Source organism: Palaemon carinicauda, chromosome 35 (assembly GCF_036898095.1).
Source record: "Palaemon carinicauda isolate YSFRI2023 chromosome 35, ASM3689809v2, whole genome shotgun sequence".
In the NCBI taxonomy this organism is placed as follows: Eukaryota; Metazoa; Arthropoda; class Malacostraca; order Decapoda; family Palaemonidae; genus Palaemon; species Palaemon carinicauda.
This window is the reverse complement of record NC_090759.1, coordinates 67,017,632-67,045,330: the sequence shown is the minus strand read 5'-3', so window position 1 is coordinate 67,045,330 and position 27,699 is coordinate 67,017,632. Positions and strand designations below refer to the sequence as shown.

Below are 27,699 nucleotides of genomic sequence, written 5' to 3'. Positions count from 1 at the left end.
TTTGCATCCTCCTTTTCCAACTAGGGTTGCAGCTTAGCAAGTACTGTGATAATATTAATGATCTGTGCACAAAATAGTCAAAGTCTAAAGTGATCCGACTCACTCAAGCATTGTATCTACCTTGTTAACTATAGAATTGAATGGTTATTCCAACTCACACTAAAGTTTACTCATATTTAAAGCACAAAGGGCCTTTAATAAGGTAGGTAAGAGAGAATCATTTCAATTTAATCACAAGGATCTCAACAAGCTGTTACTTACATTTAGTTGCTCGCAATTATTTATGAAGTTAATTTCTTCTTTGAGAATTTTGTCCTCATTATTCAGTATCATATAGATGGAATCATCTTCCAACTTAACGTCATCTCTATTGCCACAAGAACTTCCTTCCTCTTTGGATGGTTCCTCATCCATGGATTCTGTGGTTTCCTCCTTGATAAACACTGCCTCCTCCTCCTTGACAAACATATCCCCTGACTCGTCTGTTTCTACAACTGGAAGTAAAAATTAGAAGAATAGTTTGACCATCAACCGCTGAAGCTACTCCTTAAAAATACGGACATTACAGTATTTCTTTACTATAAAAAAAGAGGGTTTAGACGAAGGTAAAATGACAAATTTGAAAGAAATTTATATTTTTCCTAACAATACAAACCTGTACCTATTTATAGGGATATTACTTCAGGCAAAGCTAGAAGTCTAGCTATAAGACTTGTAGCGAGGTATAAGCACCCACTCAATTGTTGGGGGTGGGGGGTTTAGCCACCTATACCATTCACACACATCGGTGTTGTATTGTCACTTTTTATTGCAGGCAGGACTTATCGGGGAACAAGTGATAGAGAGCCAATTTGTATAAATAGCTACATGTTTGTATTGTTAGGAAAAATACAAACTACTTTCAATTTTGTCATTTGATTCAACAATAATATAAACCTGTAGTTATTTATGGGGATTGACTTACCCTTAGGAGTGTAGAAGTAAAAACCATCTGGCTGGTCTTTGACCAGGGGCTTTCCCGTACGTGCTCTGCACATAACAGGGAGAAACCCTGACACCTCGCTAAACAATTCATGCAAAGCACGGTCAGCAGCCTGAGCAATCTGTGTGATTGTGTGATACTAGCAGTGTGATTAGTCTCGGTAAGAATTCTCAGAAATGTAGGAATCTTAGAATCAACCGTGGACGTTACCCAATCCCATCTCGCCAGGGGGTATGGGGACGTAACAAGTACTGTATATCTCTGTACCAGGTTACACAAGGGAAATGGTTTTACCTACAGAAAGTGAAGGCAAACTTTGCAAAGTACAGTAGGTGCTGTCACCCTACAAGGTGGAAGATGAAAGAAAGACAGAGACAGTCATTCTTTGTCATTCATCCCAAACTTAACCATTGTTGAACTCTGCCCTCCCCTATCTGCTACTTGTCCATCAAGAGTTCGAGGTGTTTAAACGACTTATTGTGCAGTTACCACAATGTCAATGGAGAACGTCTCCATGTCCCTGTGGGGTACGTCTTGCAGTGTGGCGGGATGCACACAAAAGCAACCCTCACACCCTTGAGTCATAACAGACAAATTGTCCCACAACACACACTTTCCCCATACTTTTACGTCAACTGGAGAGAGGGAACAATAAAACAAAACATAACCTTAAAACTATATTTCTTACAAATTAAATACAACCAAAAAAAATCACACATTACTAAACTCAACACTAAAACAGACAAAAATAACAACAAATAATATTTTGAATATATATAACGGTGTGTGTGGATACAGAGAACTCACCAATAATCAGAAAAACAATATCCTTTTACAAAACCCAACACTGACAGTCTACACAGTACCAAAAAACACTCTTAAAGACTAAAATAAATCACTTAACACTAAAACACCAATCATATTCCATAACCCAGCAATAAATAATTAAAACTTAATAATAAAACAAAAGAGAAAACTTTTAAATATTTAATACACGTTTGTGTGTGGTCAGCGCCGTCCACACACGGGCAACAGTCCTTCTAGCCCACTGCCGCAACTTTGTGGCAAACAATAATATCGTACAGCCAATTCGACTGAGCAATCACTTAAGTGGTGGTCATCATCATTCTCGTTATCAACATCATCATCGCCATTATCATAAAAGAAAAAATCCGTATTTTACAGCCGGGTCATCAATGCTCAAAATTCTATATATCCACAGTCTATTCCTACATTCATTGCCCGGTCCGGGTCGTCATCATCAAGCAATTCATATATACACGGCTGGCAAGCAACACCTTCCAGGCCAAAATAAAACTACAAAGGAGTCCAAAGGAGGAATTATGGCGCTTATACAAAAAATCACTTCCAAGCTGGCTGGTCGATGATCAAAAGAAAAATGATAATCCAGCATTCGGGACACAACTGACTCCTGCTACAGTCAAATAAAATATACATTTGCCCAAGACATTTATCATGCCGTCGCGCGCACACACACACACACTCTCTCTCTCTCTCTCTATCTCTCTCTCTCTCTCTCTCTCTCTCTCTCTCTCTCTCTCTCTCTCTCTCTCTCTCTCTCTCTCTCTCTCTCTTTTTTTTTTTTTTTGACAAAACCAAAAGCAAAATAAAATTAATCCTCCACAGCAGGAAGTGGGCTGTGAATGTTATTTGGCGCTTCCACACGCCAAATGCCAAGGCCTGCTTCACAGAGTAGTTTTCATAAAATGCTAAGGCGTAATCCTACCCCTACCATTATGAGCTCTCAGTCTCCTTTATAAGGAGAAGGATCAGGATTAAACACTCAGTACATGACCTTGCAACTCCAAGCTGAGAACGAGTTCTAGGAGATCTTTCCCTTGACCTTTCCCGCACTGACAAAGAGTGCTGACACTCAGAGCCAAGCATCTGTAGTGTCCTTGAGATAGTGCCGCCAGTTTCTCCCTGGCATTGTATCCATTGATCTGGATAATTGGTCATGCTAAGAAGGACTCCCAATCTGAAGGCCTCGAATTCTGGGATCAGAGATACCAGGAACGAAGTTGAGTATTACCTGACCCATCACCATTAATGATAGACATTGAGGGCAGCCCAAGGGGTTCGTACACTCTCTAGGTTGCAGCCAACACTACCGGGAGACCTGTCATCGAGGTCAGGTGAAGATTTGCTTGCTTGGAGTCTTGGGTCGCACCAACTACAGTCCACTTGCCCTGGTAGACCAAAGACGAAGATCTATGCAAGCATCCAGACATCCTCTTAGCAACTTGTTGCGGAAAAGACTCTGAGAGAGGAGTTGGATAGTCTCGAGGAGGGAAGTCACAGCGATGATACAGCTTTGTGAACAATGTTCACATGTGGCTGTTAAGAGTAGATCATGTCGCGGAGGGAGTTCTCTCAGGATCTACGTCGGGAGTTGCAGACGAGTTAGCTGGTGTGACGAGTCTTGCTGGAGAGACAAGTCTGATGGGCAAGACAAGACTGACGCCAATGCAGCTTGCTCTGAAGAACAATGATGGGGAATGGTTGAATCCAATTCCCGGCGGTGGAATCCCCCGAAAGGGGAGACCAAACAGGTGAAGGAAGTCTTTCTTGTGGATGGGAATATGTGACCACTGTCTGCTGCTGCTGTCAGCTATTCTTCCTGCAAGCAGGAAGATTACCAAAGAGTGGCTAGTGGGGGTACTCTCCCTTAGAGGGGAAGTGGATGAATCCAGGTCTCGCCGGAGGAATCCCCGAAGGGGAGACCAACAGGTGAAGGAAGCCTTTCCCACAGACAAGAAAAAAAGAACCAAAGTCTGCTGCCGCAGTCGGCGATTTTCCCTGCAAGCAGGAAGATTGCTGACCAGTGATTGTTGGCGAGACTCTCCCTCAGAAGGGAGAGTTCCAACACCTAGAGGTGAACTTCCTGGCTACACTCTCTGTTTTCTCCTCAAAGAGTTTAAGCTCAAGTTGAAAGCTGACATCAAGTGTGCCAAGCCAAAGATTGTTCTCTGGGTTCCCCCAGAATAATTCCAGAGGAGTCCGATCGAGCATACAGGAAAGGCAGACATCAGCGCGATGGACAGGACTGGACGAATCCAATTCCCACCGGAGGAATCCTCAGAACAGGTGAAGGAGGTCTCTTCCATGAACGGGAAAAGGCGACCAACACCATCTGCCGCTGTCAGCAATTTTTCCCACAAACAGGAAGATTGCCGAACAGTGCTTGGTGGAGGGACTCTCCCTCAGAAGGGAAAGTTCCAACAGCTGGAGGCAAACCTCCGGGCAGCACTCTCTGCTGCCCCTCAACAAGCTTGAAGGTTGACATCGAGTGTTGCCTAAGAACAAAGTCAAAGCTTGTCCTCTGGGTTACCAATGAAGGGGTTACCCGAGGAACTCCAAATTGAAGATTGACATCGAGCGTTGCCTAAGAACGAAGTCGAAGCTTGCTCTTTGAGTTACCCCCAAAGGAATTACCCGAGGAACTCCAAGGAGTTCTAATCAGCAACTGCTCAGGAGAGCATTTTATGAAGCAGGCAGGAATAAACTTCCTTGGCCTTTAGTAGGCCACGAGGAAGCTCCAAGTGATGTAAAAAGTAGACAACGTAAAGTAAAAATGAAATTTTAAAGGAGAAAAAGGCAAGAAAAAGAAATTTAATTTTAAGTTTTTGTAAAGTTTATTAATGTTTTCTGCCATTTATTGTGTTTAATAAAGAAAATCATCTTATTTTTCTTCTTGTTATTGTTTCCTGCCGTTTGTTCTTCACTTCCAACACTTTTGCTTTCGGACATCGCCTTACTCCAAAGGTAAGGTTCCACATTTTTTTATTTTCTATTTATTAAGGCATTATGTCCTAATAATTATTCCATTTATAGGTATTAACGGTTAGATTATGTACTGAATGATTCAAACGTACAGTATTTGGTTGTATTTCATTGCGGTAAGTACAGTTTAGCCTTATTATAAAATTTAATGGGGTGTTTTTGTAGGGCTTGAATGAATTAGACAATTTATCTATAAAATGTGACTCATGAACTAAATCACTGTATTTGGAGAAGGTACTGGTTCACCCTGACCCCATTTCCTAAACCCCCAACTACTATACTTGGAACTGAAGAGCAGATGAGATTTTTTAGGCCATTGCTGGGTAAATAGTAGAAACAGTGATCTTAACAAATTCTTTCCTCCACTTTGAAAGAAGGAGTACAGCATTATCTTTCGAGATGAATGGACCAACTGCAAACAATCAGAATTGACAAGGTCCCTAGCCCTGCTCCAAACAGCAAAGCATACACTATAGAAGCAACAACACTTGTGACCACAGTTGTGGTTAGCAGAGTTACCACATCCAACCTGGGTACAAGTGATTTTGTTTTCATTCGATAACCTCAATTATCACCCAGAAGAGGGTTAGTACACTTTACTTACTTTAAGGGCTGTTTTCTGGTCCTATACAGCAGAGGAATCCTACTCTCTACAGGACCTCCACAATCATTTTTTCATGTTCATTTGAAAGCATTCAACAATTTACATTTTATATTGCTTGTTTATTGTCAAATCCACACTATCTAAGCACTTTGAGAATATGAAAGTCTTCAGTTTCCTCATGAAAGCCTCAATACACTCAGTCTTTAGAATGTCCAGTGGGAGCTTATTGTGTGGTCTCAGGGCAGCATATTTAAAGGCTCTAGAGCCTACAGTAGACATTTACTATCTAGGTTCGAATAATTTGAAACCATCTGAAACTATTCTTGTGTCAATACAATTTATTGGCTGCACAACATGTAGCAAATCTCTTAGATATTTTGGACATCCGATTCTGATAACTTGATGGATTATTGTACATGTTTTAAACTCAATTCTCACTTTAATAGGCAGGGAGTCTAAATTAATTAGTATAGGAGTGATCCTTTCTCGGGGTGGGACACCTTTTATCAGTCTTATTATTATTATGTTTTGTAATTTTTCAAGTTACATACATACATACATATACCAAGGCACATCCCCCAATTTTGGGGGGTAGCCGACATCAAACAAATGAAACAAAAAAGGGGACCTCAACAGAGTTCGGCTGGTACTGCTAGGGTGCCACAGCCCACCCTCCCCCGTTATCCACCGCAGATGAAGCTTCATAATGCTGAATCCCCTACTGCTGCTACCTCCGCGGTCATCCAAGGCACCGGAGGAAGCAGCAAGGCCTACCAGAACTGCGTCACAATCGCTCGCCATTCATTCCTATTTCTAACACGCTCTCTTGCCTCTCTCACATCTATCCTCCTACCACCCAGAGCTTCCTTCACTCCATCCATCCCTTCTTTAGCAGACAGCTATTTTCCATTCTCTCATCATGGCCAAACGACCTCAATACATTCATAACCACTCTAGCTGCTAACTCATTTCTTACACCCGTTCTCACCCTCACTACTTCGTTCCTAACTCTATTTAATCGAGATACACCAGCCATACTCCTTAGACACTCCATCTCAAACACATTCAATTTCTGTCTCTCCATCACTTTCATTCCCCACAACCCCGATCCATACATCACAGTTAGTACAATCACTTTCTCATACAGAACTCTCTCTACATTCATGCCCAACCCTCTATTTTTTACTACTCCCTTAACTGGCCCCAACACTTTGCAACCTTCATTCACTCTCTGATGTACATCTGCTTCCACTCCACCATTTGCTGCAACAACAGACGCCAAGTATTTAAACTGATCCACCTCCTCAAGTAACTCTCCATTCAACATGACATTCAACCTCGCACCACCTTCCCTTTTCGTACATCTCATAACTGATTCCACTTACTTTATTTAGGTCTAAAATCTCTCCAAACAAACCAAGGGATCGGTCTTTAACAATGATAGTATTTTCCATCAGTGGACACTTTTACTCACCCTATTATATATAGTCATTAGGCAGTCAACACACACAGCGCCCAAAAAACGTTGGTTATCATGATTGCAGGCAATACTGATAGCATCATTTATTTTCCCCAAGAAGTAGGGGATAACGACTACAAAACGGCGAATGAGTCAGAATTAAAAACTAAGATTCTTCTCTTGGTAGTACCGTAATGATATTGATCAACAACAACTGAAGGTAAGATGACAGTTGGGATTAAGTTTACGGGAAGGTGGCACTATCTCCGACTGAAACGTTGGTTCTTTTGTCGATACAGTACAATGATGACGTAGCATTGACGTCACCTAAAGTAGAGGGTTTTCACCATTGGAGATGCTGTCATTAAATAGAGCCTGAACTGTCTTGCTTGTGCACACTGAGTCCGTGCTTTGCATATTAATACATTGGCAGTAAAGATGGGGAGACAGACGAGTTCTTCTCTTGTAGACGTAAGTATATTAAATATGAACAATGGCTTATGCAGTGTTCTTTTATATTTTTATGAGGTATTGCGTCATGTTTGAGAGAGAGTACGCAATTGTTTTGGGTACCATGTGCTTTGGAATTTTCGCGAAAAACCTAGTGATATTGTTCTTTTTTTATTTCGGGGACAAGGGGGGCGGAGCTAGCTGTCTGGCATGGCATGAGTACACGTTCAAGAGAGCGACACTTGGTAACTCTGATGCCTTGCCCTGCCCCCATGCTTCCAAAACACGCTCTCCTGGAATCTTCTTGAAGTAGCTAAGTCTTATACATAAGTCCCCCAGTGCTGCATAGAAGTAATAAAGAAGCAGCCGTCTTGTGAAAGAGCCAAAAATTCCCTATCTCTCTGAGTACCTATAGTGTGTCCTCTCCTAAGTGACTCTATGCTCTTAAGCAAATCGTGTGTTGAAAAGATACGTTAAGACGAAACGGTGATATTGAATTCATTGTATCAGGTTGTGTTAGCATTGTGTAAAGTTTTTGTAACTGACCCTGTAGGAAGGTTAGGTATTTGTATTGTGATCTGGTTATCTATTTTTATTGTGTCAACCTTAAATATTGTATTCAGATTTCATTTCAAGTGAAACAAGTAATTGTATCATTTTTGTAAGTTTTATTTCTTTTTTCTTAGTCTAAAGATTATTCAGACTTAACATTTCAAGTCAAGTAATTATATAATTTTCAGATCGTAACATTTTTGTCTTAATCAAAGTTTTCTTCAGACTTAATATTTTGAGTGATTGGATTTGTTATTATGTGAATTCTTTTCCAAAGTGTTGTAATTTATATGGAATATATCTATTATGAAGCTTCATCTGTGGTGGATAATGTGGGAGGTTGGGCTGTGGCACCCTAGCAGTACCAGCTGAACTCGGTTGAGTCCCTGGTTAGGCTGAAGGAACGTAGAGAGTAGAGGTCCCCTTTTTTTTGTTTTGTTTCATTTGTTGATGTCAGCTACCCCCCAAAATTGGGGGAAGTGCCTTTGGTATATGTATGTATGTATATCTATTTTTGTAAAGGATCATCCTGTTAATGAACCTTGGTAAGTTTATTCGTAATAATAATCACCCAGTTTAGTTTTGAGTGTACTTTTATAAATTGCTGTCTGTGAGTTATTTAACTGTCTCAGAATTTGTGTATTAATATTTTAAAGTGTAACTGTTTTAATATAAAAGCAACCAAGTGAGTTTGGAATTTGAGAGGTTGATTAACTTGCCAGTCATAGTATATATATTCTATTATATGTTTGGTTCCCAGTCACGAGCCATAAAATAATATATTTTTGGGTGCCCAGACCCAGGAGCCATAATCGTATAATAATATACTGTGCATCATTTCTGATTGCACAAGAGAAAATTTGTCAAATAATATACAGGTATCTTAAATTCTTGTCATATACTGTACTCTTAAATGACACACAGGGTTAATCTACTAAGCATAACATGCCACTTACTTGGAATATACTTGATGGGCGTGGGAGCTGCAGAGTTGACAAATGCCATCTCATCAAGATTTTTTCCTTTTTCTAAAAGTGTCTGAAATTAAGAACAACAAAATCAATTTGATTGAACAAGAAGTGAAAAGAGAAAAAAAATGAAACTTTCTAATATGAAATGAAGGGCAAATATGACAAATTTCAAAGTAATTTGTACTTTTCCTAACAATACAAACTTTCGGCAAAGCTGGAAGACTAGCCATAAGACTTTTAGCGAGGCGTAACTACCCCGCCACTAGTCAGCGGGGGTTAGGGAGGGTAGCCGGCTACCTTGCTCCCACACACATCGGCGTGTCTCGTCACTTTTGATTGCAGGCAAGATTTACAGAGGGATAGACGAATGTGGATCAAATTTGTATAAAGAGCTCAAGGTCTGTATCGTTAGGAAAAATACAGATTATTTTCAAATTTGCCATTTGTTCCAACATTAAATAAAAACACTCTTGCTCTTTATTTGGGATGACTCACCCTTTAGGAGGGTGGAAATCCGAATCAACTGGGTGGTTTTATACCTGGGGTTTTATCGTACATGCTCTGCATGTAACAGGGAGAAACCCTGACCCCTTGCTAAATTCCATGCAAAGCACAGTTAGCTGCCTGAGCAATCTTTGTGATTGTGTGATACTAACAGAAACTTAAGCATCTTTGAATCAACCATAGATGTTACCCAATTCCACCTTGCCCAGGGGTATAGGGGTGCAACAAGTATTATTTCTATACAAGGTTACACACGAGAAATGGTTTTACCTGCAGAACGATGAGGCCAGCTTGCAGAGGACCATAGGTGCTGTTCCCCAAGAGAGAAGATGAAAGAAAGAGCCAGTCATTCTTAACATTCATCCCAGACTAATACTGGGTAACTTCTGCCCTCAACCATCTGTTACTTGTCCATCAAAGAGCCTGAGGTATTTAAACCACTGGTTGTGCAAGCACCAAAGGGCCAATGAAGAACGTCTCCATGTTCCTTTAGGTCACGTCTTGCAGATAGGAGGCAGTGAAGGTCGTCTGACGCTTCCACATGCCTGCTAGTGAGACCTGTATCACAGAGTAGTTCCTCTTGATCACTAGGGACGTGCCGATACCCCTAACATCATGAGCTCTGGGTCGTCTTGTCTAAGGATGAGGATCAGGATTCAGTACTAGGTCTATGACCTTGCGAATCCAATCAGAAATGGTGGTCTTGGTGATCCTCCTCTTGGCTTTCCCCCTTCTGACAAAGTGCTGACACTCGAGGCGAGCTGCTACTGTTCTCTTGAGATAGCACCTCAAACTCCTCACTGGAAAATGTAACAGTTGACCCTTACGAAGACTTCCAATCCAATCTAAGATCCAATACTTCCAGATTTTAAGTCTTGGCGATAAACTCAGGGACGAAGCCGAGCATTACGTCCCACCATCCCCTTGAATGGGAGACAGCATAGAAAAGACTATGGAGTTCGCTAACTCTCTTAGCCGAAGCCACAACATGTAAGAAAACCTTCTTCAGTGAGGCGGCAATCTGATGCCTGGCATAATGGTTCGTAGGGAGCACCCTTCAGAGACCAAAGGACGCGAATCACATTTCATGGGGGTGGTCTAACTTCCGACTGAGGGCAGGTACGTTCAAAATTCCATATGTGGGAGAGAAAACTCCACGAAGAGGAAATATCAACTCCTTTCAGCATAAAAGCAAGACTCAAGGCTGAGCAGTAGCCTTTCACCACCAAGACTGAGAGGAGCTTTTCCACCTGAAGGTATACGAGGAACTCCGCTATTATTGGAGTAGTGAAATCGAGGGGAGAGGTACCCCTTCCACGACACCAACCACAGAAGAAAGTCCATTTGGCCTGGTAGACTAGAGCCGATGATCTCCGAAAGTATCCAGATATCCTGAGAAAGGAGATGCTGGATAGTCTCCAGGCATAAAATCATAGGGATACTATGGTTTTGTGAAAGATGTTTACGAGTGGCTGTCTGAGAAGATAAGTGTTGTAGAGGGAGTTTTCTCGGGACCTTAGTCAGGAGCGGAAGAAGGTCCAGGAACAATTCGGCGTGATGATATAGCAGAACTATGAGGGTTCTTGGATGTTCTGGTCTTGTTGATTTCTCTTCTCACCAGAAAGAACGAGGAAAAGGTGTAAACGTCAAACGTTGTCCCACTGTTGTTGAAAAGAGGGCCTGAGAATCCGGGACAGGGGAGCAGTAGATTGAGATCCTGTTGTTCAAAGACGTCGCAAACAGATCCACAGTCAGGGATTGATCGATGGATTTAGAATTCTCGGGCATCTAGACATCGGATGTCATTGACGCCGATATTGTTTGTTACAGATAAAGAATAAGAGTGTATTCAATTTAAAACCATAAAACCTAAGATGTCCTTATAAAATTTATATAGCTTTCAGAAGAACTGCTTCAATAAATCTAAAAAATACCGCTGGCATAGTACAACAAATCCTGTCCAAGAATCTTGGCAAGGATGAACCTCCCATCCTCACTTTAAGCCTCAAACAAATAGCTATACTGTATATTTTGGTACTATAAGCAGGGGCATTCGGTCAACAAATGCCTCACTATCGAGGGTACCAAACAATCGCTTCAATTTGGCTCATGTTGGCCAGTTAGCAAAACCTTGTGTTTCAACTAACTGTGACCAATGAGGAGACAACAAAGAGTAGTCTCCTGCTTTTGGGCCATCCTGTTATACCTCCAAGGAGATAACATTAGTTATTCCTCTCATCTTACTATCAACTAAACCATCCTAATGCTGTTGCCAATTATTATAAATCAAATTTTTATTGCTAGGTATAAAATCATCACAGAGAATGGCATATCTTCTTAGTAGCAGCTCAGCTGCAGCATTCTTTGCCAGTAAATCAGCCTTCTCATTTCCAGACACACCTACGTGTGCCAGAACCCAGCAAAATTGAACCGTTATACCTCACAGCCCACTAAGAAAAAGCTATTCTAAAACCTTTAGAACTAAAGGGTTACTCAAATTAAAAACTTCTAAAGCTTGAAAGAAACTTCTTGCATCACTAAAGAACGTAAAATTACCCTCCTCTTTTAACGCTATTTTTTCAATAGCAATTAGTATGTCATATAGTTCGGCAGTAAATATAGACGCCACAACAGGAAGTGCACCTCTACAATTCAAAGCACTACTATATACTCAAAATCCAAGGCCAACATCAGATTTGGGGCCATCCGTATATATAATAGTTGATTCCCTGGCTTCTATTAAGTCAGTCATGTTCTTTTTTATACCAATAAAATACTTACAGAAAGATTTCTCAGGTAATTTCCATGGAGGGGTTAATGATATCTTACGAGTAGTAGGTTGGCCAGGGCACCAGCCACCCGTTGAGATACTACCGCTAGAGAGTTATGGGGTCTTTTGACTGGCCAGACAGTACTACATTGGATCCTCCTCTCTGGTTACGGTTCATTTTCCCTTTGCCTACATACACACTGAATAGTCTGGCATATTCTTTACATATTCTCCTCTATCCTCATACACCTGACAACACAGATTACCAAACAATTCTTCATCACCCAAGGGGTTGTCGCACTGTAATTGTTCAGTGCCACTTTCCTCTTGGTAAGGGTAGAAGAGACTCTTTAGCTATGGTAAGCAGCTCTTCTAGGAGAAGGACACTCCAAAATCAAACCACTGTTCTCTAGTCTTGGGTAGTGCCATAGCCTCTGTACCATGGCCTTTCACTGTCTTGGGTTAGAGTTCTCTTGCTTGAGGGTACACTCGAGCACACTCTCCTATCTTATTTCTCTTCCTTTTGTTTTGTTAAAGTTTTTATAGTTTATATAGGAGATATTTATTGTTGTTACTCTTCTTAGAATATTTCATTTTCCTTTTTTCCTTTCCTCACTGAGCTATTTTCCCTGTTGGAGCCCCAGGGCTTATAGCATACTGCTTTTCCAACTAGGGTTGTAGCTTAGTAAGTAATAATAATAATAATAATAAATGGGAGCACTATATTAAAAGGTACATGTTTAATCCTTGCATATGGAATTCAATCGGGTCTAGAGGCTGTATCATTACAAGTAGCGAGTACAGAATCAAATTCTCTCAGTAAGATTCCTCTTTTTTTGTTCAAAAATTTAAAACTTTCTGTTCTTCAATGCTAGTATACTGGTGACCAGGAGCTGCTTCACTTTTGCATGATACATTGGAGTAATGGACCTCAGTTGCTCCAGTCACATACCGACAATTCACCTTCAACATTGGTGGTGGGTTGGGGGTAAATTTGCTTCTTATCTTCTTCACTTTCCTCCATAGGGAGAGGGTGATGTTCTACTGTTGACTTAGAAAACAAAAGATATCCAAGACAGGTGCCTAGCTTCTTTCATTGCACGGCAGAACTGTGCTCTACCTTTCTTGTATAAAATCAAATTCTCCTCAGTACAGCGTCTGCGCAATCGATTTGAAAATCTTCTTGCGGCTCTGTGCAGGACAGTTAGTTCTGATGACCACCAGGGGACTGGTTGCGGTTGCTGTTTAAATAAACCAGTGGTTTTGGGAACTGAAATGACTCCTGCTGTATGTAGAGTTCCATTCAGTAAGTCTATGGCATCATCTACGCTTTCAAACTGTTCTGCATTCCCTTCAATTTCAGTTAGCTCCTGAAATCTATTCCAGTCCACCTTGTCAAGGTTCCATCGTGGGGATCTCTGTAAGGGTGGATTATTGCTCATATTTATAATTGGAGCATGATCACTAGTAAACGAATCACCTAATATTCTCCATTGAACATCGAGACGGCAGTTGGAGCTTGCAATTGAAAGGTCAATGCATGACAGGGTACCCGTCTGAACATGAAAGTGTATGGGCTCTCCTATAATAAAGAGTTCCATATCTTCATTTTCCCCAATTGATGATATGATATTGACCCTTGTGTTTGCTAAAACATCGTCCCATAAAGGTTGTCTGCCATTCAAATCTCCATGTAAAAGAAAAGGCTGAGGGAGTTGTTGAATCACCTCTACTAAATTATCAAATGAGATGTCATTTGGAGGCAAGTAAAGAGAACAAATGGTTTATTTTCTTCCTATATCAATCGTACAAACACTGCCTGCAGAGGTGTACAAATAGACAAAGATATTTGGGGAATATCTCAACAAACATATGTAAGACTTCTGCCATGTCTCCCTACTTGTTGATCATATGGTGTCCTATAGCTAATATATCTACAAGGACAGGGAGTGTTATCATCAAGTTTGTTTTTCTGTAAACATATATTATGGTGCTCATGCTTAAGTTCTTCATATTTAACCCACAGACCTTGACAGTTCCACTGTAATATGGAAGAGAAAATAAAGTTGATTCCGTTGAAGTCTTCCAATCAGTTTTTTCATCAATGGGAGTCTGATACTCTCTTTGAAAAAGGTTTTTCTAAGCTTAGTTTGATGTTCTTAGCTGCCTTCTTATTTATTGTTGAGGTGGATTGATTGATTGATTTGAAGTTCTCTGGCATCCTGACATCATTGTTGAGGGGGATGATAAACCTCGACATTTAATCTTTGATATATTTAAATTTTTTTAAGTTCATTATCTTTTTCAGATAAAATATTGTACAGATTTGCAATAGGTAATTTGGAGGGGAGAGGGATGGTGGTCTCCTTTTTCTTTCGATTGATAGATGGAGAGCCATTCGGATTATGTATCTCCATCATGACAGGTATATCCGGAAGCTCCCTAGCATAGGATTCCTCTCCTAGATCTGGTAATGATGCTGCCCAAGAAGAGAGCCTTGGGCTGTTCATCTGAGGTGTTGCAGACTTAGAGGAAGGAGGTGGTGCCTTTTTTTATGAGGAATCGAATCTAAATTGTGACGGATGATAATAGCCCTAGGAGGTGATTTAGAAATAGGATGCTTTATATTACCTGGTCTAGGCAGTGTTGTAATTCTTTCTGGATGTCCAGCATCCTTAGATTTTAAGGCATTGACATAACTTTTGTTTTTTTTTATCTTACATTGATATACTGTGCATCTGACTTCTGAACAGCAGCTTGTATTTCATATTGAGGATATTTCTTATTAGTCGCTCTATGATTCTGGCTACGATTACTGCACTCTGAAATCGGAGTGTAGAGTCCATGCTCAGGATCCAAACAACTATTGCAGATCTTTTCATTTTTTGCATGATCTTGCGGGACGCTTACCTGGGTCAAGACGACAGGCATCTGAAGATCCTCTTGCATGGTCTTCCTAGGATGGTCTGGAGTGATGGAGATGCCTGTAAACCTATTTGGAGGTTTCCTAAACTCCTCAGGAAAAGGAATTGGGTGTCTGCCTCCTGCTGGCGAGACCGGGCAAGAAGTGGGCTGCTCCAGAATGCCCGCTGATGCTCTGGGAGGCTCATTCTTGGCCTGTCAAGGTGCAGAACCGTGATTGCTCACGGCAGCACGTTGACCCCGTGCAGATTATGGTGAACACGCTGGAGAGTGGTGATCACGTCTAAGAGACCTGTGGGAAGGAGTCCGACGAGCTGGCGAGTGACGATCAAAAGATGGCGGGCGACGCCTTGGCACGCAGCTTGCTGACGATCGTTGAACTGTAGATCGACAAGCTAGCGATCGGCGAACCGGCGAGTGGCGAGCAGGAGCGCGAAACTTTGGTTGGCTGCGAGATGGAGAGTATCGCGCTAGAGAGCATCGAGCTGGCAAATGTCTGTCAGAAGACTGTCTACAAAGTGAAGGGTGAGCTGGCAAACGGCGATCATGAAGTGACGAGTAACCGTGAGCTGAGGAACAGCGGACTGAGATAGAACATCCAGGAGCTAGTGAACGGCAAGCAGGTGAGTGATGATCACGAGCTGGAGAACTGCAATCAGAAGAGTAACAATTACGAGCTGGCAAGTAACGATCACAAGATGACAAGTGACGAGTAACAATCACAAGCGAAGCGGTGATCACGAGCAGGAGAGTGGCGAGAATATTGTCGATCCCTGGAACTAGAGCACTTTTTCCTGATGGAGGGCAAGGGCAAATGTCTGGACAAGTGCAGGGGACTACAGTCCCTGGAAGATGAAGAGATCTTGTGTTGGAGGGCATTCCTGTTGTCAGCAGAAGGTCAGCAATGGGGTCACAAGCAGACATGCTGGTCTCGTCAGCGCACAGGACTAGCCTCACAGACAATAAGGGCGTCAATCAGAGCACCTATGAGTGAAAGGACTTCTACCTCGGAGGACGGCACAGAAGGTCTTCTCTGGGCACTGCGCTGCAGAAGTTCTACCAAGACGTCCTTTGAAAGCGGCCCTGCAACCCCAAGCAACGGCCAAACCTTTTTACATCGGAGAGGATTCCCCCGAGGGCAGGAGCAAAGTTGTTTCTATAGGGGAAGCAGCAGTGAACCTAGATCCATGGGGTTGTCCTGTAGTTAGCCGGTCTACGCTCCTACTTGACCGATCCTCAGAAGAGACGAAGCAAGCGAGAGCTTCGGGAAGACCAAGGAAGATGTCCAAGGTTTCTTCCCACTCAAATTAGACCTCAAAGGTAAAGAGTCCCTCTTGGACTTCTTCTTGTACCGACGCCCAAATCTCTCTCACTGGAGACAAACTACTCCCTACACTCCTCATAGGTGACTAGAATGAAAGGGGGTCTGTCTCGACGGAGGACATGAAGATCCAACAATCGGGTTTTTCAGGCACTGAACAAGTCTGCATAATGGATGGCATGGCAGGAAGAAGCAACATGCACACCCAAAAGAGAAAAAGAATCAGAGTATAGTCAATGGCCAAAAGTCTTTTGAGAGAGAAGAGAGCTGACACATCCGTTCTCCTCAAAGCCAAAAGAAAAAGTGGCTCAAACACAATGGTATGTGTGAGAGGGGTGGCTGGCAACCCCCACTAACTACCGGGTTAGGTAGTTGCCACCGCGCTTAAAAGTCTCAAAGGCTAGTCTTCCGGCTTCGCCGAAAGAACTCCAATAATTTGCGTAGGGTTTGTAGTGGTGCTGGAACGAATAAAAATTACTTTATAAATTTGTGATTCGTTCCTATGCAAAATACAAACCATCATCCTCTAAGTAGGGAGACCTCACTGATCGGTGGGTCAAAAGTACCCTTAGATACAAACTGGTTGGTTCTTTTTCTTCCCTAGTATGTAATGTCAATCAACCTGGTCCCATATTCAAGCTAAGGAATAGACTCTAGAAAACTACTATCTGTCTATCATAGGGATGAATAAGCTGATAGGGCCTGACCTGTTCAAAAAAGATTGGTACAAAGTCAAAGGAGGGATCCATTCCACGAGGGGGATAGTAGTCCGTTAGCCATGTGGGCTAGCATTTATAATAGTTTGTAACATTTTGAGTTTAATACAGTTCGAACAGATATATGATACAAACCCAGCTTCCATGAAATAAGATGATAAAACAGAACAACAAAATAAATCACATTTATATCATAGTACTTGGAAATATATAACTGGCTGATTGAAACCAATGATATACCGTACACTCTCAAGAAAGGGGCGAGTTGTATCTTCGCGCTCCAGCATTTGTTCAAACATTGAGATTGGCTTTCATTTCCCTTTTACCAGACTAAATATATATCAAACGCACATTTCTAACCTAACCTATCACTGTTAACATAAAACAAAATAAGAGCTTTAATTACATTAGATATTCTGATATTGGAAACAAATACCCAAGAGGTTTAGAATATAATACACTGGACCCTTCTTCTTTTCGAACATGTAACTTACAACAGAAGCACCGCCTATCATTTTTTTCCTGAACTGTCTGGATGAAGGAGGTTTCCGTGGCAGGTGTCAAGATGTCAATAAGAGCTGAACGGGAATTTTCTCATTAAAATCTGTAACTTGGTTGATAGTAGTTTCCGACAATAATAAATTGGATTCAAAACCGTGTATTTGCAAGGATATATTCAATTATGAAAATTCCAATACCCTAATTAATATTGTACTATTCTATAACTTAACCATATAATCTGGTCTGAAATCAGTGAAATGTAGCAATTGCCATTTTTTATTTGCCACTTTGGTATGAAAGTGCCCTAATAACTAAGTCACTCAAAGAGGCCACTCAAAGTGACTCTAATATCCAGTGCAATCTGACAAAAGAGACAAACTATGGCTCTTAACTCCCCAATTCTACTGTGAGGGGTCATCAATCAAGTGGCTGATGCAAGTATCGACAGACTCACCATTGACATAACTTACTAAGTTAGCAGCATAAAGATTTCTAATTTTCCTATCCACACACTTATATCAAACTACATCATACAATATCAATATAATTTCCCCACTTCAAGGTATAATTAGGCTACACACTAAAGCAGGAGTCACACATTAACATAGAGTATATTGTTTCTGACAGCTGCCATACAAAGTCAAATGGTAGTTAGAAAGCAAACACAAAACTTTTGAACCTGCTAAGTAAAAATGAATGGTGGGGGGTGTTCAGCCTAGCCGTGAGATAAAACAAGAATCGTAGTCTGGCTCAAACCCATACATGGGCAAGTGTACAAATTTCAGGGTCATATCAACTTGCTGACAGTTGCATGGGTTAATATATGATACTTTAATTTCTAGAAAAACTGGAATTCGCTATAAGAAATGGATGATTGCTGGCTAGTTTGGCATTTATCCCAGTATAATTAATGGGAGATGGGGCATATCTTCTGTATTGTTTGATTAAAATGTGAGGTCTGTTTCAAAATTGAAGTCCAGTATTTATGTTTTGGAGACCAATGATGGATTATTGTGCATGTTTGGATTTCGATCACTTTGGGGAACTTTCTATGTTTTCGGAATGACGTATTTATCAGAGGATTTTTTATAATCAATTAAGAGCTTACGACTGCTTATGCATAAGTTCTCTGACGAACTTTCACAGCATCCATCCCCAATCCATTTTCACTTCAGTTCCATCATGACCACAGTGTGGCCTGGTTGTACTTTAAGACACAGTTGGTGATTACGAGTGTTATATAGGAAAAATGAGGCAATAGTTTCTTGAAAATTATACTATCACCTGTACGTAAATGGGGCAGCCCCAGTGCTCCCACCATCTACAAAGACCTTCGACCTCCAAAACTCCAGGAAAGGATTACCAACAATGTGCATACTAATGATGAAACTGTTGAATATTTTGGCCTGAAATACGATATGAAGCGATTTTTACAATTTATGAAATATTATGATGATTTAATGTTACCTTACTAGGAATGAAGATATTTAGTAAGCAAACACAAGGTTGTGACTTAGTCTTAAGGTTAAGTAAAGAAGTAAAGGATATGGCAATCTAAGGGGGAGGTAGCTGGGAGACAAGTAGGTAAGGATACAACAGTCTAAGGAGAGTAGGTGGACAGGTAACGATACGGCAACCATTGGGGGTTAGTTAACGATGCGTCTGTCTAAGGGGGGGGGGTCGCAAGGAGGCAAGTACGTAAGGATACATCGATCTAAGGGGGCTACGTAAGCAAGTAAGGATACGGCAGTGTACGGCAGGTAGGTAAAGCTACAGCAGTCTAAGAAGGGGGGGGGGGGTTGCAAGGAGACAAGTAGGTAAGGATACAATAGTTTAAGGGGGCCAAGTAAGCAGGTAAGGATGCAATAGTTTAAGGGAGTTGCGTAAGAATAAAGCAGTGTATGGGGGGTCACCAGGGGGCGAGGCCCTCCCAGTAGATAAGGATACAGGTCCTAGGTTAGGTCAGGTGGAGACCTTCAGTTAAGCAGTATTCTTCTATTTGTTACCCTTTAAAAATGTGATATTTCAGTCATAGCTTAAGAAATTATGGCACCTAGATGTCACTTACACATAGCAAATATTTCTTCCAACTTAACGTTTGTCGTACATTTCTGACAATTAATATTGCTGCAAATTACTTCTTTTTGGCACTTCCCCAACATAACACTAACCAAAATATAGGTTCATGTAAATGGCTAGAAATGAAAGTATCATATATTTACCGTATCAAACTCATATTTTTTATCATTACTAGCCAAGCTACAACCCTAGTTAGAAAGGCAGGCTGCTATAACAGAAGGGCTCCAACGGGGAAAAGTAGCCCAATGAGGAATGGAAATAAACTACAAGAGAAGTAACGAACAATTAATATATAATATTTAAAGAGCAGAAACAATGTTAAAATATGACATATGTAATGTACTGCTCGTGATGGTTCCCTTGTTTTATTCTTAACTCTGTCGAAATTAATAACATTACTTCCCGTAGTATACGAAGGCTTACCTTTTACGGGGAGCATTGAGTCGTCAATCTTTGATATTTACGTGAGTATTTACGATTTACGTATCCATGTTCCCGTTGGCGGCTGGTTATTCGGGAACATGGGTCACGGGGCTAATGAAAATAAGTAGCCACGGCCGTATCGCCCGTATGCCTTGTTTACATGCACGTCACTGGCCGTATGCGGCGGTATACATTCTTAACAACCACGTCACCGGCCGTATGCGGCGGTATATATTCTTAACAGGCACGTCACTGACTCACTGGCCGTATGCAGTGATATACATTCTTAACAGGCACGTCACTGGCCGTATGCCTTGTTTATAGGCACGTCACTGGCCGTATGCCTTGTTTATAGGCACGTCACTGGCCGTATGCCTTGTTTATAGGCACGTCACTGGCCGTATGCCTTGTTTATAGGCACGTCACTGGCCGTATGCCTTGTTTATAGGCCCGTCACTGGCCGTATACCTTGTTTATAGGCACGTCACTGGCCGTAATCGCGTATGCGGCCGATTGCGGCGGTATATATTCTTTACAGGCACGCCACTGGCCGTATGATTCGTTATGATTTGTTTTAATTGTTTATAAGCAGCACATCACCAGGGGTATGCCATGTTTACAGGCACGTCACTGGCCGTACTCCTTCTTTTAGTTCTTTACAAGCATGTCAATGTCAGGCCAAACCTTGAAGCCAACCAGTCGTACCTAAAACTAGAAGTGTGACTAGACTAAAACCAAATAAGGGAAACAGAGTACAGACAGAGATTTTGGGGTAAAGTATTATAGAAATATGAAAACAAATATGATAATGAAATTGAAGAAGTAAGAAAATATAGAGTGGAAGCACTAGACAAAGAAATATCATGTAAAGTAGAAAGCAGAAATGACAAAGTTGTGGTTTGTAAGTGGTAATGGCAAAAGATTACATAGGTGAATTTTACACTAAGAAAGTTGTAATAGTAATGACGACAATGTTGAAATTATGATAGACTTGAGATAAAATTATATGCTTTTTGAGTTAAGCTGAGAGGCAGAAGATACAACAGAACATGGGTTTAGCTGTAAAGAATTAAGAACATTTAGAAGCAGTAGTATAGTATTAAGGAAATTAGAATGGCCAGCCAAAGAAATTGACTATATCCTGTGTACTTGGTCTTTGATAATATTTAAAGCTTTCTACAATAGCATGGACTCCTAACGTTTAAGCATAGCCTAAAAATATTATGAAATAATGGTTCATTTGAAAAGGGTAGACAAAAACAAAATGTAATGAAATAATCATAAGAAATGTTATTTAAATCGGTAAAGATCTTCTTAAGATTCTGAGCATCCTGGCTGGGCAACATCGAGCGCTTTTTGGAAAATATTTTTCATTTTATTTAATTTCACTTGGAAAAATATATGTATTTTCAGAAGACAACTCAGACAATAGTGAATTAACTCTCCATAGACCAGGATGTTAGATAATCTGGTGTATTTATACTAGTTTGTATGCATCATATACATACATATGTATGTCAGTATGTATGGTATGGATTCCTTTAATTCGAGAATGTTGAAAAACAAAACTTGACAAATTTATGGACTAAAAGAAAAATAACTCATTGCCATGTCCAAGTTCCTCGTTATTACTTTCCACCAGGAATTATAATTTTGGTGAAAAGAGTATAAGTACAGAAGAAAATATTCAAAGCAATATTCTCTCTCTCTCTCTCTCTCTCTCTCTCTCTCTCTCTCTCTCTCTCTCTCTCTCTCTCTCTCTCTCTCTCTCTCTCTCTCTCTCTCTCTCTCTCTCATGGTTATAAAAGTCTTAATGAAAATCTTGTTTCAATTTTATCTAATTCGAGCTTGGAATCAGTTGGAATAACACCATATTATATGTTTTGGCAACCTGCTGTGGTATTTTTAAACTCTTCTCTCAGATTTTTGTCCCGAAGTATGCAATCCTGTAGATGTTTGCTACAATTTTGCTCCATGTCCAATCTTACATCTGCTCTTATAACTTTCCTAGTTTTGAGCCGAAAATATTTCTCTATATTATCTTTGTACACTTATCTATGTATTCTCAATTTGCTTTTATTTTGAGCATGTCAATGTACTAGCCTCCTGGCTAGTACAATGACAACGCGTTCGCCTAGCATTCGCACGGCTGCATATCGATCCCAGCCCAGGACCGTGAGTTGAAGCTGTTTACTTGGGAGGCTACTGCTGTTGTTGAGCGCCATATAAGTTGGTGGTTTGGCTTGCCCTGTGAAGAATTTTCTTCACTCCTTCACAGTTCTAGAGTTAAATAACTTTGTATTCATTATTTTACACCTCAAGTATTTATGTACTTCAAATGTTCTCTCTACTACAACTCAATTATGGATTTCCTAAGCCTTTATAACTGTTAAGAACAACAAACATAAATGACAAAAAAACTGTTTTCCGGTCCTTCGTCTCTCACTCCACAATGCCAAACCTGTTTAACTTTCTTTCCCATCGTTATCCGTATTATTAAGAGGTCGGTTTCTTGATGTCTTCTCTCCAATGCCTTCCATCAAAGGTATCCTCTTCTACCAAACCTTATCTCTCCATATCATCCTTGACCGTCCGTATCTCACCATTTGATTCCCTGCCTCCCTCTTGATCTTTTCCCCTTAACAGGTTTTTCCCAAGCCCTGTTATTATTATTATTATTATAATTATTATTATTATTATTACTTGCTAAGCTACAACCCTAGTTGGAAAAACAGGATGCTATAAGCCTAGGGTCACAACTTGGAAAATTGCCCAGTGAGGAAAGGAAACAAGGAAAATAAAATATTTTAAGATCAGCAACAACATTAGAATAAATATTTCCTATATAAACTATCAAAACTTTAAAAAAAACAACAGGAAGAGAAATTAGAGAGAATAGTGTGCCCAAATATACCCTCAAGCAAGAGAACTCTAACCCGAGACACGGTGGAAGACCATGGTACAAAGGCTATGGCACTACCCAAGGCTAGAGAACAATGGTTTGATTTTGGAGTGTCCTTCTAGAAGAGCTGCTTACCATTGTTAAATTCTTCAACCCCTACCAAGAAGAAAGTAGCCACTGAAACATTATAGTGCAGTGTTGCAATCTTCAAAAAGTTCATTTGTTACCTCCTACACAGACAGCAAAGCTTACACTGTTTTATTTTCAACTCCCCTAGTCTATCTGACATATCGGCCAACTAGTTAGGTTTTTCAATTTTTATTTCTTCTAAGCTGCTGGCTCTAAATTTTCTTAATTTTATACAGGGATGCAAATACTGTTGTATTATCTGCCTCTCTCCACAGCATGCATTGCTTATTACTTACATTAAAGCTTATATAATTTTCTTTTTAGTATATCTTGTTTAATGTTTTCTTTTTTGATATGGCAGCTTTTCCCGTGTTAAGTTCTCTTATGTAATCACTTTTGCCATTACTATTTACAAACCTAAACTTTGCAATCTGTGCTCTTTTCTTCTATTTCTTTTTTTAAATTCAATTTTCCACTTTCTTTTTCCCCGAGTCCTTGCTTTTTATAGTTTCTTACCCCTTCAATTTTTATCATAGTTATAGGCTATGGATCTCTTATTCCATCTTTCACTATCTCTAATTAATCAGCTATCCTGTAAAAGTGATATTATGAAAAAAAAGTATATTTTAAATTCTATTCTCTACTGGCTATATGCCTGTTTCTGCTAATAAACCTCAACACAGTGTTGTTGTGACTTGCTTAAAAATAATCCTTTAATATCATACTGAATTCCTCAAACTATATTGTCTCATTATTTGCGATGTAGACACCCTTACTTATCATACCGAGTGCACTAACATCCCGTGCTCTGCCTGCTACAATTCAACTACCCTAAGGTTTTCCTACACCTTTTTGTACTCTAACACCAAAATCATCAACACATTCACGTCACTCCGCAGTCTGACCAAGAAGACCTGTAACCTCATTTCCCGTAACAATGCTCCCCTTGGCTCACACCACTATGTTTACCGATCTGTTGTAAGGTGCTAATTTTACACCCAAGTATTTTGATAAAACCTTGTAATCTGTTGAAGTCATTATCAGTAGACGAAAAAATATGTAAACTGTACAACAAATGCGGGGGAAATAAAAGCCTATAAATATACAAAAAGTGTGGAATTCAACCTGCAGAGGTAAAGAATTATAAGCAAAAAGGAAAAAAAAAAGTTGAGGCTTGTATTTTGGAATGGCCTTAGGGGTTACGCTTAAACACTAACCGTCAATGAACCACTATTAAGAGAGAAACAAAGCACCAAGAACTAGGCACCAATCATAACTTCAAGATTTCATTTTTCTGTTTTATCATGCTGTAATGATTGGTCAATACATTTATCATCATCATCATCGTCGTGGTGATATTTCCGTTGTCTTGTGCCATCAGTCGACTAACCAAGATTGTTTAGCAACGTTCTACAGCCATTCATGGCCAATCTACCCGTTGTCTGTGCCATCAGTCGACTAACCAAGATTGTTTAGCAACGTTCTACAGCCATTCATGGCCAATCAACCCGTTGTCTGTGCCATCAGTCGACTAACCAAGATTGTTTAGCAACGTTCTACAGCCATTCATGGCCAATCTATCAAGTTTTGTGATTTCTTTAGTTATAATTAACAATGTCCATCTTGAAGTTAATAAAATTATTGAGGCAATAATTCCATATCAGTTCATCATGGAAGTGAGGACCATGGTCCCTGTAAACTGTAGGGAGTTTTATAGTATTTCTAGCAATACATCAAAATCTAATAGATAAGGAAGGGGTCATATTTAGGCACCCACCCCCAAATAAATAAATAAATAAATATATATATATATATATATATATATATATATATATATATATATATATATATATATATATATATATATATATATATAATGTATATAGATACATATATATATATATATGTATATAGATACATATACATATATATATATATATATATATATATATATATATATATATATATATATATATATATATATATATATATATATATATATATATACTGCATATGTGTGTATATATATATATATATATATATATATATATATATATATATATATGTGTGTGTGTGTGTGTGTGTATATATATATATATATATATATATATATATATATATATATATATATATATATATATATATATATATATATATTATTAGCCGAGCTACAACTGTCGTTGGAGAAGCAGGATTCTATAAGCCCAAGGGCTCCAAAGGGAAATATAGCCCAGTGAGGAAAGGAAATAAACTACAAGAGAAGTAATGAACAATTAAAATAAAATATTTCAAGAACAGTAACAACATTAAATTAAATCCTTCATATTAAGTATAAACTATAAAAACTTAAAAAAAGGAAGAGAATAGAATAGTGTGCCAGAGTGTACCATCAATCAAGAGAACTTTTTCCCCAAGTCAGTCGAAGACCATGGTACAAAGGTTTCTAAACTCTAAGATGGACATTATTAGTACAATGAATTACAATTTTACTCTACTCCAAAGGGAAACTAAAATACTATTTACAATAAATCATATATATTCTTATTTCAAAAGTTCACAATATTTATCTGATAAACATCAATATATCTAACAAAATCTCGAACACGCAGCATGAGTAACAGAGGTTGAAAAACTAAGTGTTCGTTGTGTTTTGAAGCAGGTGCAACAATGTGTTAAATATCCTTTATTTCAAATGTTTGAACATTTACAGTTCAAAGAACCAAGTAACTATGGACACTGCACCAAAATAAGAAAAACCAAAGCAAAGTAGCATGTGTTACCATATTTAAATGTTTATACCTTGCATGAAAATGAATTTACAAATATACTTACAGTAGGAAATTTGAATGCACGAGCAATGTGATGGCTATTCTAAAGAAATAAATACATCGCATTTTTATGTATGATTACAATCTCTTTTCTTTCAATAATTACTTTTAAAAAAATCAGTTAACAATAATGATAAAGGACATATAATGCAAGTTTAATCTAAAACCGCTCTTCCCTTCATATATCAAATTTGATTTGTTCCAAATAAAGTCCTAATCCCTATTGAAACTCTAATGCAAATTCCATACAAAGTCTGAACTAAAACAACATGATAGCAACATCACATTGCACAGTGCATGATAAAAGTGACAACCAGAGTGGGTAACTGTACCTAAGCTAAATTAGTCTTCCCAACAACCGCAAAATCATTACCAATTTCTCCCTTCAATTTGAATATTGCCTAAGTCCAGTCTACTTTTAGTCAAGGCAAAGAAAGAAAGAATGGAATGTGTTTGAATGTTTGTGTTCTTGAAATGAAGCAATGAAGTTCGCTACAAATAGCTATTATAATATTTATAAATAAAAAATCTAAATACATTACATTTACACAATAAAAATAAAATGTACTTTTAATTCTATAAAATTAGTCCTCTTTAAATCCACATATAGTAAGTACTTATTTTACCAACCCTGGTAACTGGAGCTTCAACTTCAGTTAACAAAACTGTAGGTTTTCTAATGTACTGTATCTACACAATCAAAATACTGCCTCAGCTTACAACCTGTATACATGTTCAATTGCAATGGCATTATTTTGATCAATGTTGGGTGTCTGCACACACTTTGGTAATACTTCTTGACCATCAGGGTATCACTACTGATATGTGGCAACCTTAAGGGGTAAAGGGGATGTATATTACTTAATCACAGATCACACAGGACACAATCATCGAAAGCTGTACAAGGATATATCTTGACAAAACAAAATTTTCAAATGGAAGCATAAATATCTGAAACCTGAATTACGGCATTTTCTCCTATTTTAAACTGACTATGTCTTTACAAAATATACACAAGACCTTTAGCAAATGAAACCATACAACTGCTGATTGCTTTCTGAAGTAAAAGGCAGTGACATGTGCTTAACTAACTATATAGGGTCATGCATCTTTTCTCGGTTGATTGCTAATCTGTCTAAAGTGGGTTTACTAACAATTTCTTTATTAACAATCATATCAGGTCCATTCATCTATCAAAATACCTCTTTTAAATATAAAAAAAGCTTCCACTGTTTAACAATGCTATTACTGAGTGCACAACAATAATGTCAAATATATTGCACCAATTCCCTAAGCCTAAACAAGAGGTATGACAACTGTTTTAAATAATTCTCTTGGTGTTACCATATCCTAGACAATTCAAGTGCCAGCACTAACAGGTACAAAAGCTTCAGATTGCAAGTAATATCTTAAGGATGATAGGACCTTGTTATGACAAGAAACTTGTTAATAAATCCCCTTCATGGATCAGGGTAACAACAATGACAGTGTTCCATAGGCAATCCTCCCTCTGCAAGGACGTTATTCTCTATCACAATCAGATTTGGCCACATCAGTACTGGTCTCTCAAGCGAGAGTAAAATAATTTACTTCATTTGTTAAAGTAATACATGTTGTCTTCATAACAACATGAAAATACTCACAATTAATGGAGATGAACTTTCATGAATTTTGCCAAAGGAAGTAATAGTTTTCCCTCATGTCAAAAAAACAATAGATTTTTTTTTATTAAAACCTTATTAAGACTTGAATAAAACAATATGCTACTTAGACTTGTTAAAA

The 27,699-nt window shown here is 39.2% G+C and overlaps 1 protein-coding gene across 5 annotated transcripts in view; it reads right to left on the bottom strand.

Annotated features, from left to right (window-relative positions):
* LOC137627833 (piggyBac transposable element-derived protein 4-like) overlaps positions 1-20,769 on the bottom strand; it is a 326,978-nt gene extending 306,209 nt beyond the window's left edge. For 4 of the 5 annotated variants that reach the window (XM_068359224.1, XM_068359225.1, XM_068359226.1 and 1 more), the window contains exons 1-3: positions 20,059-20,769; positions 8,808-8,889; positions 262-494 (exon numbers count right to left, since the gene is read on the bottom strand). In XM_068359224.1, coding sequence (XP_068215325.1) covers positions 262-494; positions 8,808-8,856 — 282 coding nt within the window. In that variant the 5' untranslated portion in view covers positions 8,857-8,889; positions 20,059-20,769. The remainder of the gene's footprint in view (positions 1-261; positions 495-8,807; positions 8,890-20,058) is intronic. The other variant, XM_068359223.1, reaches the window with a different exon arrangement.
* Positions 20,770-27,699: the final 6,930 nt, after the last annotated feature.